The 18,644-nt window shown below is 36.5% G+C and overlaps 1 protein-coding gene across 1 annotated transcript; it reads left to right on the top strand.

Annotated features, from left to right (window-relative positions):
• The first annotated feature begins 4,821 nt into the window (after window positions 1-4,821).
• Window positions 4,822-16,274, top strand: LOC114300215 (autophagy-related protein 18a). Its single transcript, XM_028245096.2, has 4 exons — window positions 4,822-5,764; window positions 8,574-8,781; window positions 14,741-14,867; window positions 15,955-16,274. The coding sequence occupies exons 1-4, from the start codon at window positions 4,919-4,921 to the stop codon at window positions 16,043-16,045; spliced, it is 1,272 nt and encodes a 423-aa protein (XP_028100897.2). The 5' UTR covers window positions 4,822-4,918; the 3' UTR covers window positions 16,046-16,274.
• The last annotated feature ends 2,370 nt before the right edge of the window (window positions 16,275-18,644 follow it).

The raw sequence follows: 18,644 nt of genomic DNA on the forward strand, positions 1-18,644 counted from the left end.
ATCTATGTCGGGACAGTTTACAGAGTCTTGTCGGACCCTTATAGAAACTAACCGGAATCTATGTCGGGACAGTTTACAGAGTCTTGTCGGACCCATAAAGGAGCTAACCGGAATCAATGTCGGGACAGTTTACAGAGTCTTGTCGGATCCCTAAAAAGTCGCACCCTCAAAAGGTGTGCCCAATCTTGTCAAAAGGCGTGCCATCAAAAGGCGTGCCCATTTTATCAAAAGGTGTACCGGACATGATGGCGAGGCGCGTGACTTGGCTTGCGCGCCCAGGTTGTCGTCTAGCGCCGAGCGGCGCATGATACGCGTGGCTGCCTTGGCTATATAACCAAGACGAAGGCAGAGGCTGAGGCAGAAAAAAACTGAGAGAAACCTCTGAAAAATCCTTCGTGTTGCTGAGAAAGAGAGTTCCTTGTACTGAAAGAGATAGTCTGTAACACTTTGTTGCCCAGAATATGGCCTCGTCTTCCCGTGGACTGCTCACCCTCTTTCCCGACCTCAACGAGTCAACAAGAGAGAGAACTGGAGCGGTGGCACTGGAACCTCAACCGAGTGCCCCGGAGTTTACTTCGCTGAACTTTCCGATGCGGTCTGTGGAGCAAAGAATGGCAGTGCAGTCGGATGTGGAAGCCAATCAGTATACATTAAAGTCATGTGTGGAAACCATGACTGCGGTTACAAACTTGTCGAACCGGCTGCAGAGTAGGGCAAATGAGGTGCAGCAGTTAAACTCCCAGCTGGCTCTGCTCCAACGCATGTATAAGGATGCGCGAGCAGAGATAAGTGTGCTAAAGGCAGAAAACAAGGAGCTCAAGCGGAAGGCAACCGTTATGTTCCGATTTGGAGGTACGCCATATGCTGCAGTGGAGGAGCAGGGAGTAGTGATCTTGCCCAGTGGAGTGGGAAACACGGAGGTAACACCGGCAAGGGTCGCCCAGGATGGAGGCAAGAAGAAGAGACCGGCGGCAGAGTAGAGAAGGGATGTCGGGGTGTGGCCGTCTGCAGGAAAGAAAACAAAGCCGTTGTGGTTTGTTGTTGTTGTTGTTGTTGTTGTTTTTTTTTGTTTTTGTTTTTGTTTTTGTTTTTTTTTTTTTTTTTTTGTGTGTGTAAAATTATGATCGGGGTTGATCCTCGGCATTTTTTTTTTTTTTTTTTTTTTTTTGGTGGTGATGGGTTGTTGTGTTGTGTTTAATAATAATAATAAGAATAAAAAAATAGATAAAGAAAAGAGAGAATATTTTTGAGTGGAGGATGTTGGGGATGGTGTAATGTGCAAAAAGAAAAGATAAAAAAATAAAATAATAATTTAAAAAAAAAACAGTGAAGCGGTGAGTGGGTTGATATAAAAAATAAAAGAAGGATTTGAAATACCATGCCATTGTCTCCACACATGACATGTTTATGTATAATATATATATAAAACTCACATGGTTTGACCTTAGATGACAGCCTGCCCACCATTACAACAAACCAAGCCGACAAAATCCTCAGAAAATCCCGCACCACGTGATGGACCACAGCCATACCTGCACTAGCCAGCTGGCCAGAACATGGGTGAGTGGTGATGATCTTCTGAGGGGTTTGAGACTTTTCCATAGCCTCACCATTCCCTTTCTTTTCTGCCTCTCCTCTGTTTCTTTTCTTATCTTTTCTTTTCTTTTCTCTCTCATGATGGAGCTTTGCTCAATATCTGATGTGCTAGAGACTTGTTTCAGATCTTCAAATGGAAATAGAAGCCTCCCACCACTAGTCTCTTGCATCCCAAGCCCATCTAGAGAGAAATTAAGGGTAGGTTTGAATTCCTGCAGAGAAAACGCAGATGAGAAAATTGTGTTCTGATCCGACATCGGCATCGGCATCGGCACAAAGGAAGAATTCAACCCCCTTGAACAACTAATCCCAGTCAGAAGCTCCATAGCTTGATGAACTAGGCTGTGGTGGTGGGACCAGATCAGGAAGTTTCTTTGATGAGGATGATGATGAAGATGGTGATGAAGGAGAGAGCGGGAAGTCGACCTTGATGTGGTTGTGGTGGTCCCCAGAATCGTCTTCTCTGACATCACTCAGCAAATCGCCGATGCACAGTAGCGGCCCTCGAAGATGTGCTTGGTGAAACTATCTTCAGAACCAAAACAATCATTCCCAAAATTCCAGCAACACATAATCTCATTCGGAGACTGCAATCTGTGACTAATCTCTGCAACTTGAGTTCTCAGAATCGAAATCTCACACTCAACCCTCAAGAACTCTTGGGTTGTGACATTAAAATTTTGTGATGATCTGATTGTGCATGATGCAGTGGAGTGAAGGCTTGTGTAGAGGTCCGGCGGGCGGCCAAGGCGAGACTGCCGCCCGCCAGTGAAGCAGAATGACTAGGTTGTTAACCTTGCTCTGATACCATGTAAAATTTATGTATTATTGATTGATATATATTGTTGTGTTTATTACAATTACAAGGATTCCTATTATATAGGAGTGTGTTTGGGAGTAGGTGGAGTAGGTGAAGTGGAGGTGGTAGTGGTGTAGTGGGTTAGGTTTAGTGGAGTAGGTGAGGTGGTAGTGGTGGTAGGTGATGGTAAATTCTAACAAAATTGATAAAAGAGCTTACTGTTTTTGTCTCTCTTTTTCTGTTTTGGTAATAATTTTTTTTATTTTTTCGAAACATGTGAGAAAAATGTAATAATGAATGTGTAGTGTGGGGTTGTTGCTTGTGAATTGGGCCGGGCCTTTTTTGGGGGTCAGAGGTAGGCCCGATTCTTAAATACTGGAATTGGCAAAAAAACATAGTGAGTGGCGTGGGGACGAAGCGAATTCCCGGACGGCTGATACGTGCCCCCAAAGCAACGAATAAAAAGAAATAATCTGATTTTTTATTTTTATTTTATAGATTGGAAATTAGAAATTGATTGATTCATGAGAGATTATTATTAGTATTTTTTTTGAAGTCTTTGTATTTAATTAGTCAATAAAATATTTTTATATTCTAATAAATTTATTATTTGAATATTTGATCTATCAAATTTTAATTTTCATATTTAATATATGTTATGAACATTTTTATCCGTACAAATAATTTTTAAATAATTAGTAATTTAGTGATGTGAACATTCATATTTTATAATGTGAATATTCATATTGACGTGTGAAATTAACAGTGTGAATGTTTACATTAACAGTGTAAATATTCATATTGACAATGTTAACATTCACATCACAGAAGATTTACACTGTAAGTATAAATATTATTAAGGATATTTTGATAATTATATCATTCATAAGATTTATTAAAATATAAAAAAATAATATGAACTAAATAAAATATAAATAGATGAAATTTCTTTTATGAAGAAGTGTCTCTTAATTCAAAGATATTACAATTACTTTAAATAAAAAAATAAGAAACAAAAACAAAAACTATATTTTAATGGGAAAATTAACTGTCCCTCTTGTTGAATTTTCATAAAAAAATATCAAGCTTTGATATACATTGGCACTTCCTTCCAATTTACAGGTTTTCTATGTGACACGTGGACACATTCCCCAACTCAAAATTTGCATTAATTTTACTTTCGGGTTTCTCAATTGCTGTGTTATTTTTTTTTTATGATATTATATGCACAAATTAATATATAAATTAATGGATTAATTAGTGTTATATTATTATTATTGATCTTATCTATTATATAAATTAATATATTAATTAGTATATTAATTGGAACATACAACATTATTTTATTTTTTTAGTTCTAGATTATTAATTTCATTTATTTAGTCATATAACTAAAATTGAATTACACTGATCTTTTTTGATATTTGAAAAAAATATAATAAATTTTATAATTTTGACATTAATTATACTAAGCTCTCTTGTAATTTTAATTTAAATAACATCTAATTTCATTTTTGATAATAATTTATTAATTATATAGATGAAAAAATGATGTTAACATTTCTTTAACATCAAAATATATATTTTACGTTATTTATTTTTGTATTTTCACAATATTTATATTAATTTGGATCTATTTAACCTTACCAAAAGGAAATGCAGTGTGATAATATCAAAATTATAAATTTTATTATATTTTTTCTAAATCTCAAAAGTGATATGTGTAATTTATCCTATAATCAAATACTCATTTTTCTTGGGCTATGTTTGGCCTTAGTTTTTTTTCGGCTATTGTAGTGACAAAACAAACATAAAATGGATGAAAAAATTAATAAGATAAAATATCACATTTAAATTATAATCATTTTAATTTTTTCTCATAATAGTTAAAAAAGTAAAAAAAATTATCTTAAACAAGATTTTTTAACTCTAAGTTAAAATAACAAAAAAATTTGAAAAGTTAACTCACCTTCAAAATGGATGCTTAATCAATAATGGGTGATGAACATGATGAATGTTTCGATTATAAGTTATGAATCGTAAAAAAGTAAGAAAATTTTAATATACATCATTTTAAAAGGGATATGCATTTTTTATTATGTCATTTTTTTATTTAGTCATATTTCATGTTTTATTTAGTTATAATATTTTTTGTATAGTTATAATTTAGAAAATTTAAATTATGTTATAATTTAGAAAATTTAAATTATGTTATTTTTTTTTAGTTATAAAACACATATGATTCACTATTTAAAATAAATAAATAAATAAGTATTTGGTCATAGTATAATAAATTTATATTTTTATTTATTATGGTAGGTTTTGATAATTATTCTGTAATTAGAATTTAGAACATTTGAACCAAAATAAAAATAATAATTTAACAGTAATGAAATTTAAAAAATAAAAATAATCCTAAATCTGGCGGTTTCCTCTGGTAACAATGAAGTGGTAGAACTAGGAAGGAACAAGTACACCATTTACAAGCAAGCAAAGCAAGCAAGCTCCCTCCTCCTTTCTTCCATGGCCACCCTCTCTGCCTTCTCCTCCCCTCCATGGCCAAACCCTAATTCCGACCCTCCCTCCACCTTTCTCTCTCCTCCTCAACTCGACCACTCCGATCCCTCTCACATCCCCACCTTTCTCTCTCCTTCTCCTCCTCCGATGCTTCCATCCACCGCCGCCGACGAAGACGTCCAAAACCCTAACATTCCCGATCGTCCCTCTCTCCCTTTACCATCTCTCCTTCACGTCGCCTTCAATCAAGACTCCGGTTGTTTCGCCACCGGGACCGATCGCGGCTTCAAGATCTTCAACTGCGACCCCTTCCGCGAGATCTTCCGGCGAGATTTCGATCACGGAAGCGGAATCGGCACCGTCGAAATGCTCTTCCGTTGCAATATCCTCGCTTTAGTCGGCGGTGCTCACGATCCTCAGTACCCTCTCAATAAGGTCATGATTTGGGACGATCATCAGAGCCGCTGCATCGGCGAATTGTCTTTCCGATCGGAGGTTCGCGGCGTTCGTCTCCGGCGGGACCATATTGTGGTGGTTTTGGAGCAGAAGATCTTCGTTTACAGTTTTTCGGATCTCAAGCTTTTGCATCAGATTGAGACGATGGCGAATCCGAAGGGGCTTTGTGTGGTTTCGCAATCTGCGGGATCGATTGTGTTGGTTTGTCCGGGGTTGCAGAAAGGGCAAGTTAGGGTTGAGCATTACTCGTCGAAGCGGACCAAGTTCATCATGGCTCATGATTCGAGGATTGCGTGCTTTGCACTCACGCAAGATGGGCATTTGCTTGCTACGGCCAGCACTAAGGGGACTCTTGTGAGGATTTTCAATACCTTCGATGGTTCGTTATTGCAAGAGGTAATCTGGGTTTGATTTCTTTTGCCTTTTTGTTTTAAGTTCTTGAAATGCTTTTAGGTGGATAATATTCAATTGAGCACAAAATTTAGGAATTTTTATATTAGTATTGTTGTTGCTTCATTGTTTGAGTACTAGTAGTTTGATAAGATTCCTATTTCCTATTCTGTTTTTCAAGGACCAATTTTAATTTATGATGGTAATTGTTAAACTTGATTTTTATTTTTATTTTTAGGGCTACACACACACATATATATATATATATCTTGTGTTAAAAGAAACCCATTAATGGTTCATTTTGCTACCAGCAATACTACAAAATTAGAGTTAATTATTCAGAAATTATTCAAAATTATCATTTTGTAATTCAAATTCATTTTATATATCACTCCACAAATTCAATCCTAATCACATAATTTCTTTCGGCTAAATTCGGGATAATTAAGGTGGGTACGTAGAATTGTTCAACTGCTATGCGTTCACATCGCTGAGAGTTAGTTCTTCTGCCAAACGTCTGTTGGGAAGGAAGAATCTGTACTGCGAGAATAATAAGTGATGTTATTCCAAATATAATAATGGGCTTTTTTGGTGCAGCGCTAGCTCGTTGAAAGTTGATAGGGGATGTTTTTATTTTTATATTTTTTGTTAAAAAGGATTAGATAGATAGATTGAAGTTCAGTTACAGTCCTGGGGTATAAGCAGCGCCTAACATCATCGAACTACTGTTGGGAAATGCAAGATGGTACATATTGGAATGTAAAGAGACCAGAATCTCTATTAAAGCCTTCATTTGCGCACACTTGTTTGCTTCTGGTTGGTGTGCTTAATCGGATAGTTCCCCAACTGGCCCAGGCTATGAAGCACGGACACGGACACGGACACGGACATGCGTATGGACACGGACACGGGACACGGCAATTTCTAAAAAATGGGGACACGGACACGGCAGGGGACACGGCAAATTTTTTAATTTTTTATAAATATTTTTATTTTAATACACATTAATTATTTTATTTATTTATTATATTTTTTAAATAATGTGTTGTTGTTAATTTATTATTTTTATTTTTAAATGATTTATATATATATATTAAATATAAATAAAAATATATAACAAATAAAGAATAATAAAATATGTTAAAATAAATAAAAAGAAAAATTAGATATATTATTTTATTATATATGATTTAATTAGATTTCTTTTAAGTAATTGGATGATTTATTTTATTTATTATATGTTAAAAAGTTAAGAAATAATAATTTACAAAAATTATTATTATATATGATATTTTAAGAAATAACAATTAAATATTTTATTTTACAAGATAAAAATTATAATTTATAAATTTTATTATATATATTATATATGATAAATTATATTTTATATATATATATATATTATATGATCAATTATCTTATATAAAGTTTTTTTTTTATATTTTTTTTAGGTACAACGGAAATAAACACAGAGAAAGAGGGAGAGGGAGAACAGAGCGATCGAAGACAGAGAGAGAGAGAGGACAGAGACGATCGAACAGAGACGATCGAAGAGAAAGAAAGAGCGAGAGCGAGAGAGAGAGAGAGAGAGCTTACCTTCGAAGTCGTCTGGATGGAAGACGACTGATCGACTAATGGAGATCGACTGATCGACTGAGAGAGAGGGGCTTACCTTCGATCGACTTGATGGGGGCCAAGGGTCTTCGATCGACTGGATGGAGGTGGTGGATCAATTGGTTTAAATCAACTGATGGAGGTAGGTCTTCGACTGGATAAGCCTGAACTGACTGTCTCTTGACCTTGATCTTCTCCTTCTCTTTTGCTCTTTGTGTCTAGATTTGGACACGCGTGTCCAGATTTGGTGGACACGCGTGTCGCCGCCGTGTCCTCTGTAAAAAAATAATTAAATTAAAGGGACATGCCACCCGGCGTGTCCCGTACGTGTCCCCGTGTTAGACACCCCCACGGCATGGAATCTGGCGTGTCCATGCTTCATAGGGCCCAGGAGGTGCATGCAATCATCAATGATGTTACTATAGTGATAGAGGTGTTTGGAAACAGGATAAAATAGTTACAAAGTTAATAACCCACTAAAATAAGAAGTTAAAAAGTCATTCACCTCATATTTTAACCAAAAAATAACTAAAAAGCCACTTTCTAACCTAACCCTAAAAAATAACTAAAAAGCCACTTTCTAACCTAACCCTAAGAAATATGAAGTTAAAAACACCACTTATGCTTCTCAACACAACTGTTTGGCGCAGTTTCTCTGAGCTGCTTATGTATATATATATTTGGAAGTTTGTGCTAGATTGTTTGGTGTAGTTTTAGCTTACAATTTATTAGGTAGCAGGAGGGATGTTGTTGGCTTCTACTTTCTAATTATTAGTTTTTAACTTATAAAAAATTATAAGTAGCTCCTTAGGCTATGTTGGGATTATTGGAAAATGTGAGGCAAATGTGAATGTAAGCTAAATTTTTTCTCAAATTTTTTTTTTTTTTTTTTCCTTCCAAATTTCTACCCAAACAATGATTCAAAATGTAGAGTTAAGCAGCGCTAAACAGCCTGACTATATGATGGTCCTTTTTCTTTGATGAGGTTTGATCTATAAGTTCTTATTGCTTAGAATCAATCTATATTTGAGTTTAGAATTTGATTTGGTGATTGGGCAAACAAATGTGGAGGTGCTTTGGCTGTTCCATTTGAAACTAAATTAATATTTTTCTTTGTAAGTCTTACTTATGTTTGCTCAGTTAACTTTCTGAGTTTTAAGAAATTGTTTATGTACTAAAAGCAACTGGATATGTAACGCAGGTTAGGAGGGGTGCGGATAGAGCAGAAATATATAGCCTGGCATTCTCTTCAACTGCACAGTGGCTGGCTGTCTCAAGCGACAAGGGAACTGTCCATGTCTTCGGTCTTAAGGTTAATTTGGGAAACCTGGGGAGTGATAAGTCACATGGTGCATCTGATCTCAGTCGTTCTGTTTCATCACCCACCTCATCTCTCTCTTTTATAAAAGGTAAGATTCCTTTCTTAAATCAATGGTAAACGTGGCATTTTTTCCCCATTTATTAATTACTTTATAGCACATTGCAACTCTTCTGCAATTAGCTGGAGACATTGAAATTGCTTATAATTAGGCATGTTTCATTTTTGTTGTTGGCATTTGAAGGAAAATTTCCAATTGGGACAATTGCAGAAATTGCTGTCATTAAAATGATGGAGAGAAATTGGATCAATACTATTAAATGAAATTATGAAAAGAATCACATGTAGTACTCTGAATAAGTAAACATGTAAATTTAAACGGCACGAGTACAACGAAGTTGTTTCTTTTTTGAAGAAACTTGATTTTCCCTTTTTTTTCTTCCTTAAAATAAAATTAAAAAACTAAAACTACGCAAAAAGATGAAATGAAAAGTATTACACAATAGCACAACACTTCACTCTCTTAGTTAACTTTTCACTTGCATTTCTTAAACATGCTGGAAAAGAATTACAGGTTAACTTTTTAATGAGGTTAATGAAGTTACACAGGAAATCATTTGGGGGTAAAGTGTAATTATTTCTGAATGATCTGTATATTCAACTTGTGCTAATACAAAGATTACAACCAATATATATAGCAATCCTAACCTTAATCTGAAATAGGAAATACAATCATACATAATCAATCTAAAATATATAATCAACCTAATTGATATATTTTCATAATTATAACATAATATTCTCACACACTCGCTTAAACTCAAGGTGTTTTAGCAGAAAGCACTGAGAGTTTGCCAAGAAGAAACTAAAAGCGAGCACTGGTGTGAGTCTTCGTAAAGAAATTAGCAAGTTGCTATGTCGAAGAGACGAAAGGAAGCGAGATGGAGCCAGACTGCACATGCTGACATACAAAATGACAATCAATCTCAATGTGCTTCGTCTGCTCATGAAAGACAGTGTTATGTGCAATCTGAATAGCACTGTAGTTGTCACAATAAAGGGAGGTTAGAGAAGACTGAGAGACGCCCAAATCAGTTAAGAGACAACGAAGCCAAACAATTTCAGTAGTGGCATGAGCCATAGCACGGTACTCTACCTCGGCAGTGGAATGCGTAACAACAGTCTATTTTTTGCTCTTCCAAGAAATTAAGGAATCACCAAGAAACATGTAGAAGCTAGAAGTGGACTTGCGATATGTGATATCACCAGCCCAATCAAAATCAACATAAGCCACTAGGTCTAAAGAGGAAGTAGAAGACAACAATAAACCCTGAAATATGGTGCCTCAGAGATAGTGAAGAATTTGAACCAAAGTAGCCCAATGGGTAGAATGAGGAGCAGAAACGAATTGACCAACCATATGAACAACATAGGCAATATCAAGGCGAGTAACCATCAGATAGATTAAGCAACCCACGAGTTCTCGATATAAAGTAGGATCATCTAGAAGAACAACAGTAGTGGTGAGCTTCACATTAAGCTTAATAGGGGTATTAGAAATCTTAGTGTTAGTAAGACCGGTACGATGAATAATCTCATTGGCATACTTGGCTTGAGATAGAAAGTAGCCCTTAAGAAAAGAAGCTACCTTAATATCAAAAAAATACTACAAGGGGCCCAAATTCTTCATTTCAAAGGTGTGAAAAAGATACTGCTTGACCTCAGTGATAGCAGAAGAGTCAGAGTCAGATCTAGTGATGATCATATCATCTACATACAGTAAAAAGGCAACAAATGCAGCAGAGGTGTGAAGAAGAAATAAAGCAGAGTCCTGAGCACAAGGATGAAACTAAAGTGCAGTAATAGCAGTCTGAAAGCGATCATATTAAGTACGAGGAGACTGCTTCAGACCATACAGAGCATGCCAAAGGCAACAAACTTGTCCAAAGGAATGGTGAATGCTAGGGAGAGGATGCATGTAAATCTCCTTTGTGAGATGGTCATTAAGAAAAGCGTTGTTAACATCTATTTGATAAAGAGGCCAAGAACGAATAGTAGCGGCATAGATCAAAGTACGAACAGTAGTCAACTTGGTAACAAGAGCAAATGTCTCATCATAATCAATACCATACTTTTGTGAGAAACCTTTGGCAACCAGACGAGTTTTATAGTGCTTAAGAGAAACATCAGAACAAGTTTTAACTTTGTAGATCCATTTGTAACCAATCAGATTCTTACCAGCAGGCAAAGGAACCAACTTCTAAGTACTAGTTTTTTGTAAAGCAGACAACTCATCCTTCATAGCTTGAATCCAATGGGGATCCTGATAGACGTCCTTGTAAGATTGAGGTTTTAAAAAAGAATGAATAGCAGACAAAAAAGTACGACAGGAAGCAGAAAAACATGTATTAGACTAACCCATCCTGTTTGAAGGATGACGCACTCGAGTCGAATATCGGGGTGCAGCAGGATCAGAGTCGTCAGAATCAGGAGGATAGGAGCAGAGACAACTGGTGAAGGGAGAGCCTGACGGCGAGAATAAACTAACAATGAAAGAGGAGGGGAAGGAGCAGGTTGGGGAGAAGGAGGAGAAAATAGAGAAAGGTCATGGGGAACAGTAGAGATGTACTTATCAGGAGGGACCTCAGAAGGAAATGGATCAATGTGAACTAAATCTTCTTTGGAAACTGGAGCAGTGATAGGAGGAAGTTGAAAGTAAGACAGATGTTCGAGAAAAGAAACATGATGGGAGACGTAAAGACGATGGGAAATAGGGTCGTAACATCGATAGCCTTTCTAAGTAAGACTATAACCCAAAAAGACACATAGGATAGGCCGAGCACTCAGTTTGGTCCGATCTTTATAGGGAAGAAGGACAAAACAAGTAGACCCAAACACACGAAAGAGGGAGTAATTGAGAAGTTGAGCGAACAGAGCCTCATAAGGATACTGACCAGAAAGAAGAGGAGTAGACATGCGGTTAAAAAGAAAAGCAGCAGTAAGAATTGCCTCTCCCCAAAACGAAGTTGGAACTGAGGCAGAGAGAAGAAGAGACTTAGATGTCTTAAGAAGACGACGGTGTTTACGCTCGACTCGACCATTTTGGGCAAGTGTATTAGTGCAAGAAGTTTGGTGAATGATATCTAAATTGGCCAAATACTCACAAAACTCAGTTTTAAAATATTTCCCACCTTGGTTAGATTGTAACAATTTAATGGTAGTCCCAAACTGTGTAGTGATCATAGACCGAAATGTTCGATATATTTGGTAGAAGTCAGATTTATGAGTCATAAGATAAACTTAAGTATAACGGGTAGTTTGCGGAACCCTTTTTAGTGAGAACAGGAGAGGTCCCCAGACATAAGTATGCACAAGAGAAAATGGAGAAACAGAAACCGAAGTACTTTTATTAAAAGGTAAAGCTAATATCTTGACAAGTTTACGCCCCTGGCATTCATCAATTTGACTAGGAGAAACTTTACCCAATAATCCTGACTGAGTTGAAGATCGTAAGCAGTCAACAGACAAATGACTTAGGCGATAATGCCTAAGTGAAACTGACTCGACTGAGAATCTAACTGAAATGAGGAAAAAGTAACTGGAGAGGTGGATAGAGGGAGATGCAAGCTTTCTATCACATAGAGATCTGCAACTCTACGGCTGGTCCCAATCTGTTTCTTGGACACCCGATCCTGCACATAACAAACAAAGGAGGAAAAGATAATATCAAAACTAGAAGTATCAAGTTGATTGATAGACAATAAACTGACAGATAGTTGAGGAACATAAAGAATAGAGGGAATGGTAACAACAGACATGCTAGAGTGTAAGACTGACCCAACAGATAGAACATGCATACCAGACCCATTAGCAGCATTAACAGTAATAGGAGAGGAAGAGAGGATACAGTTTTGAAGTAAGGAAATGTGAGGAGTCATATGATAAGAGGCACCGGAGTCAAAAAGCCTAATAGAAGAGGAGATACATGCAGAGGACCTAAACAAACCTAAATGAAGAGAGGTGAGAGCAGAGGCAGATGAGGATGGCTGGGAGGCGGACAGGAGATGCTGAAGCTTAGCCATCTGGGTATGTAAGGAAGCCAAGTCAGGATTAGAAGTCGGAGTAGATGCAGTAAAAGTAGTAAGAAACTGTGTTTGAGGCAGCTAAGAAGACTGAGCACATTGGCGTCCCTTCTTGGGATAGTTGTACTTCCAATGGCCCTTCTGATAGCAAAAAGCACACTCATCAGAGGCTAGTGGCCCCTTCTTGGGTTTTGCATTGCCCTGATGCTGATGAGGTGGTGAGGCCAACAACAAAGGAGGCTGAGTAGAAGCGAAGACAGATGGAGACAGAGTTTGACTAGCCGTCTTAAGACGGGTTTGCTCAGAGAGGAGCTCACGAACAATAGCATCCACAAAAGAGAGAGGAGACCAATGAAGGATGCCACCACGGATAGCCTCATACTGAAGAGAGAGAGTCGTTAAGAACTGCATTAAACGACCTTGTTCCCGAAACTCAACATAAGTATCTAGTGCCTTGAGGCTAGATGGTTTCATGTGAGCCAACTGATTTCAGAGATCTGTCATCTCAATATAGAAGTCCTGAATAGGTTGATCTCGTTAACGAGCACTTTGAATAGTTGTTTCTAACTCATACCGTTTGGCAAAGTTGGATTGCTAATACACACCTAATAAGTACTCCCACACCTCCTTAGCAGTACTGTATTTGGAAAATATCATTCCAATACGATCATCCACAAAATTATGAAACTAGGTCAGAACTTGGGCATTATCACAATCCCTAGTGTCATTGGAAATTGGAAGTCAGATATCCTTCTTGTTTTGGATCCAATAGACAAGTAACAGAATCAGAAACATAGCCTCATTTTTTGTAATCAAGAAGAAAATTCTTCATAACACTAGCCCAATAAGCATAATTGGCACCAATGAGTTTACATCTGGTGGCTTGGATTTTGGTGTCTGTCATTGTAATGAACCAAAAATAAATAGGTCGAAGAATAATAATAACTAAAAAGTGGACCCAACAGGAAATAAGGGTTTTAACCAAATAATAGTACTAATAGTCACAAAACACACACAGAGAGACACGATGATACCACAGATGACTAGATGAAGCAGGCGCGATGATTGATCGTGATTCACAGCAGATGGGGTGTGACAAGGGGTCGTGACTAAATCCAGAGGCATAAGGCTCGAGGTTGACTTCGAATAGTCTTCGAACCAGACGAAACGTTTGAGTTAGATGAAGAACCAAATGGAGCAAAACCACTACGGCTACTAGGGTTTCGAATCTGCAAACTAGGGTTTCAAACCAAGCTCTGATACCATGTAAGTATTTCTGAATGATCTGTATATTCAAATTGTGCTAATACAAAGATTACAACCAATATATATAGCAATCCTAACCGTAATCTGAAATAAGAAATACAATCATGCACAATCAATCTAAAATATACAATCAACCTAATTGATATATTTCCATAATTAACATAATAACATAATATTCTCATAGAAAGCTCATTGGTGGACTAAGAATACACCAAATGATTAGTTCCTTATAATGGTTGCTTTTGCATTCCCCAAATATATATACTAACAATTCTGTGCTCTTCATTGATTAATGTTGCCTTTGTTGTTGACAATGCATCAAAGTTCTTGATTCTTGAAGAAGGAACAAGACATTTTAATTGGTAGAACTTCCCAGAGAGCTTTTCTTTTTCTCCAAAACACTATGGTCATCTTAGATGTTTTGGATATTTGCTAAATAGTGATCTTGTAAACAGGTATTATGCCCCTCTGTCAGTATGAGTTTTAACTTTTGATCCACTCTGATACTTATAATGATTTTGGTCGTTCTGTATTTTCTGTGGTTCAATTAACTATTACTGGAGGATAACTGATAGATAGCAGGTGTCCTATCAAGTTTAAGGACTCAAAAGTAGCAATGTGTTCTATGTTTTTTCTGTTGAAGGTTAAATATAAATTTTGTATCTTTGGCGGTAGGATCTAAGTTTGCTGCTCATTTTGCAGGAGTGTTGCCGAAGTATTTCAGCTCAGAGTGGTCTGTTGCTCAGTTTCGTTTGCTTGAAGGTTCTCAATACATTGTTGCATTTGGCCACCAAAAGAATACCGTGGTAATTCTTGGCTTAGATGGAAGGTGAGTGTACTTCAGAAACATCGTTGTGTTACTTCGAATATAATGATTTAGTATTTTAGAAACATCCTATTATTTTTATTTCGACTTCAAATATTTGTGAGTAGCACATTGGTAGGTTGACCCTGCTGTCACTTAGGGCGTGTGTGAAGGTAGCGTTGCTTCAACTGAACTAAAGCATTCAGCTTAAAAGTTAATTTTGTTTTTTGCAAACAAGCCTCTCATCTAAATTGGGCAACCATAATTTCTGTGGTTATTCTATAGAGAACTAGGTGTATCAACTTACCTTTCCACTGGGATGTTGGTCTCCTTTTCTTTTTAGTATATTTATATCAAGGACATGGTAGAAAGCTTGCCCTATAGCCTCCCTTGCATACTTATGGTATTGTACCTATTGATGGTTTTGATAAGTTGTGCAGTATTGCAATAGGAAACGAATCCTATTTTATTCCAAAACATTTATTTTAATTACCCACCTTGAGGCATATATAGGGGTAAAACAATACAGCATATAGCTTCACAAATTGGCAACTGTCATATTATCTGAAACTCTAATGCTGTGTTTGGTTGAGGGATTTGGGGAGAGATTTGAAAAGGAAATTGGAAAAGGTAGATAAAATATGAATAAAATATACCTAAATTTCACCTAGTTTCGCACACATTTTTCTTTTTCCTTTCCAAATCCCTCCCCGAATCCCTCAACCAAACACAGCGTAAAGTTAATAGATTAGTTCACTGAACAAAGGTAAACAAAAACAATATCTACATGGTACAAATGTGATATATAGGCAAGATTATAAAAAGGTTATTGACAGTAGGCTTGAGCTTTCTGCTATTGTGCTTTGCTGCACAAGGAGATAATGTGTTCGCATCTTGCTTCATGAGAAGGATGTTTTAACCTACCTTCTATAATTTTTTGAATATACTGATCACAGAAAGCATAAGGGCGGACAAGAACTTGTCCATTCTCGTGTATTATGTGTTAATTTCTGTGTGTGGTTTCTATATTTGTAGCAGAACTGTTAGTTTTGAACTCTCTTTAGAGAAGAGCACACATCATCAGAAATATCACTGATTTGCATTTATGCAGCTTCTATCGATGCCAATTTGATCCCGTGAGTGGTGGAGAGATGACTCAGTTGGAATATCACAACTTCCTCAAGCCTGAAGATGCTTTCTAGTAAGAGAGTTTGTATACCTGATCATTTTGTTTTGGCTTCTTCTTTTTTTTTTTTTTTTATGGTTGTTGTATACATAGTATTCCTCTTTGCTTTTGTTGTTTCTTTCTCTTCTGATGGGGGAGTAAATATGTTTTGTAAATAAATATATATTTAACAGTATGCAACTAATTTAACCACCAAAATATGTAAGAAAACATAAAAATAAATTATTTTTATTTTTATACGTAAATACATCTGTAAATAGGCTGGTGGTATCTTGCTGTATTATGTTTAATCATACATGTGTCCTAGTTTTATTGTTGTTGGTTTTGTAGACTGAATTTATTAGTGTTTTGTGGTTGAATTAAGTAGTAAGTATTAGGGGTGTTCGCGGATCGGTTTTGTGCGGTTTGCGGTTCGGTTTTGACCCGCCCGCATCTATGCGGTTTGAGAAAAAGTCAACCTGCAACCGCCCGCAGTGCGGTTTGCGGTTTGTGCGGATAGGGTTTGCAAATGTGCGGGCGGTTGCGGCGGTTTGCGGTTTACACTTTTTTCTTTAAAAGTTAATTTTCAAGTTTTTTTTTCCCAGCGAATTTAGGCATCAGATTCATTTTATATATTTGTGATAACAATTTTTTGATGAGTTTACAAATAAAAATTGAATATCAATGCATTAAATGAAAGTACCCAAAACAAAGAGACTCTACACTAACATTTTTGCTATGAAAAAAATGTATATCAATGCATTAAAGGTTGTACTCAATTAGAATTGCCAGTTCAGTAATCAATAATCAAACTATAAGTTCCATCGACCATTAGAAGGAAAATTTTATTAGGAAAAAATGAATGAATCACCAATGAAAATCAAATAAGAAACCAAGTTTAGGACTTTATAATTCTACGGCATTAAGAAAGTTGACAAATATTTAAAAATAAGGATCCTAGTGTCATAGAGAATATAATAGTACTCCTGTAAAAGTTACAAAGTTGGTATATAAAGAATAATAATAATAATAATAATAATAATAATTAAAGTGCGGGCGATTTTTGCGGGTTGCGGGTTTAAACCGCGACCCGCCCGCAACCCGCAAATTTGTCATATTTCAAACCGCAACCGCCCGCATTATGTTTGCGAAACCGCCCATTTATATGCAAGTTGGACGGGTTGAGCGGTTCGAATAAACCGTTGCCCACCCCTAGTAAGTATGTTGTTTCTTTCTCTTCTGATGGAGATTGCATATATCTATATCTAGATATAGAAGAACAGTTTACTTGCTTGAGGATCGGCATTTTTTTTTTTTGATTTTGTCTTTTATTTTGAATAATTTATTAATAGTGACGTATATGTTGAATGAAAGTTTTTTTCGTAATTATGTAAACATTTGTGGTCAATTATGAAATAGGTTTTTTCCCAGTAACGCTAACGTTTTTAGTTAATTATGAAATAAGTTTTTTTTTTCTTCATAATTACGCAAACATTTTTGGTCGATTATGAAAGTTTTTTCGTAATTACGTAAATATTCTTAGTCATTTATAAAATATAATATTTTTTTTTTATAAATTACAAATACACGGGAGCTTCTATTTGCACACATTACTTCTTCTTTATACACATCATTCTTAGTTCACACACCAAAAAAAAATAAAAAATTCACCCATTACACACACTATTATTCCAATTATACCCCATATCTAAACTATACACAATTTTCCAACACACTCAATTCACCTACATTTTTCATTCTCCAAACCCTAACCCTAAACCAGCCACTGTCAGCGACACCATCGTCGCAGTCGCCACTTCCAGTCATCACCCCACCGTTTCCTCCACCCACCATCGCAGCCCATGCACCTATCCAACCTCTCTGTCGACCACCTCTCGTCCCTGCTACTACCACCATTGCAGTGGCGACCCATCATTGTGACACACTCGTCGTTCGTTAAACCATGGTCGAAAATCACACATCGATTCGACCATCAACACTTCAAAACACATTGGTTCGACTTTCAACATCCGAACAAAATACATTGGTTCGACACTGTACTTCCGAATCAATGTGTTTGGTTCGAAGAGGGCAGAAAGTGGACGACAAACGATGAGCGACAGGAGAAAAAAGGGACTGGGGAGTAGGGATATTCGCGGATTGGTTTTGTGCGGTTTGCGGTTCGGTTTTGACCCGTCCGCATCTATGCGGTTTGGGAAAAAGTCAACACGCAATTGCCCGCAGTGCGGTTTGCGGTTTGTGCGGGTAGAGTTTGCAGATGTGCGGGCGGTTGCGGGTGATTTGCGGTTTACACTTTTTTCTTTAAAAATTAATTTGAGTTTTTTTTTTCCATCGAATTTAGGCATCAGATTCATTTTATATATTTGTGATCATTTGACAACAATTTTCTGATGAGTTTACAAATAAAAATTAAATATCAATGCATTAAATGAAAGTATCCAAAACAAAGAGACCATACACCAGCATTTTTGCCATGAAAAAAATGTATATCAATGCATTAAAGGTTATATTCAATTAGAATTGTCAGTTCGGTAATCAATAATCAAACTAGAAGTTCCATCGACCACCAGAAAGAAAATTTATTAGGATAAAGTGGATGAGTCACCAATGAAAAT

This window comes from Camellia sinensis, chromosome 12 (genome assembly GCF_055761805.1).
Source record: "Camellia sinensis isolate YWXY chromosome 12, ASM5576180v1, whole genome shotgun sequence".
Classification (NCBI taxonomy): domain Eukaryota; kingdom Viridiplantae; phylum Streptophyta; class Magnoliopsida; order Ericales; family Theaceae; genus Camellia; species Camellia sinensis.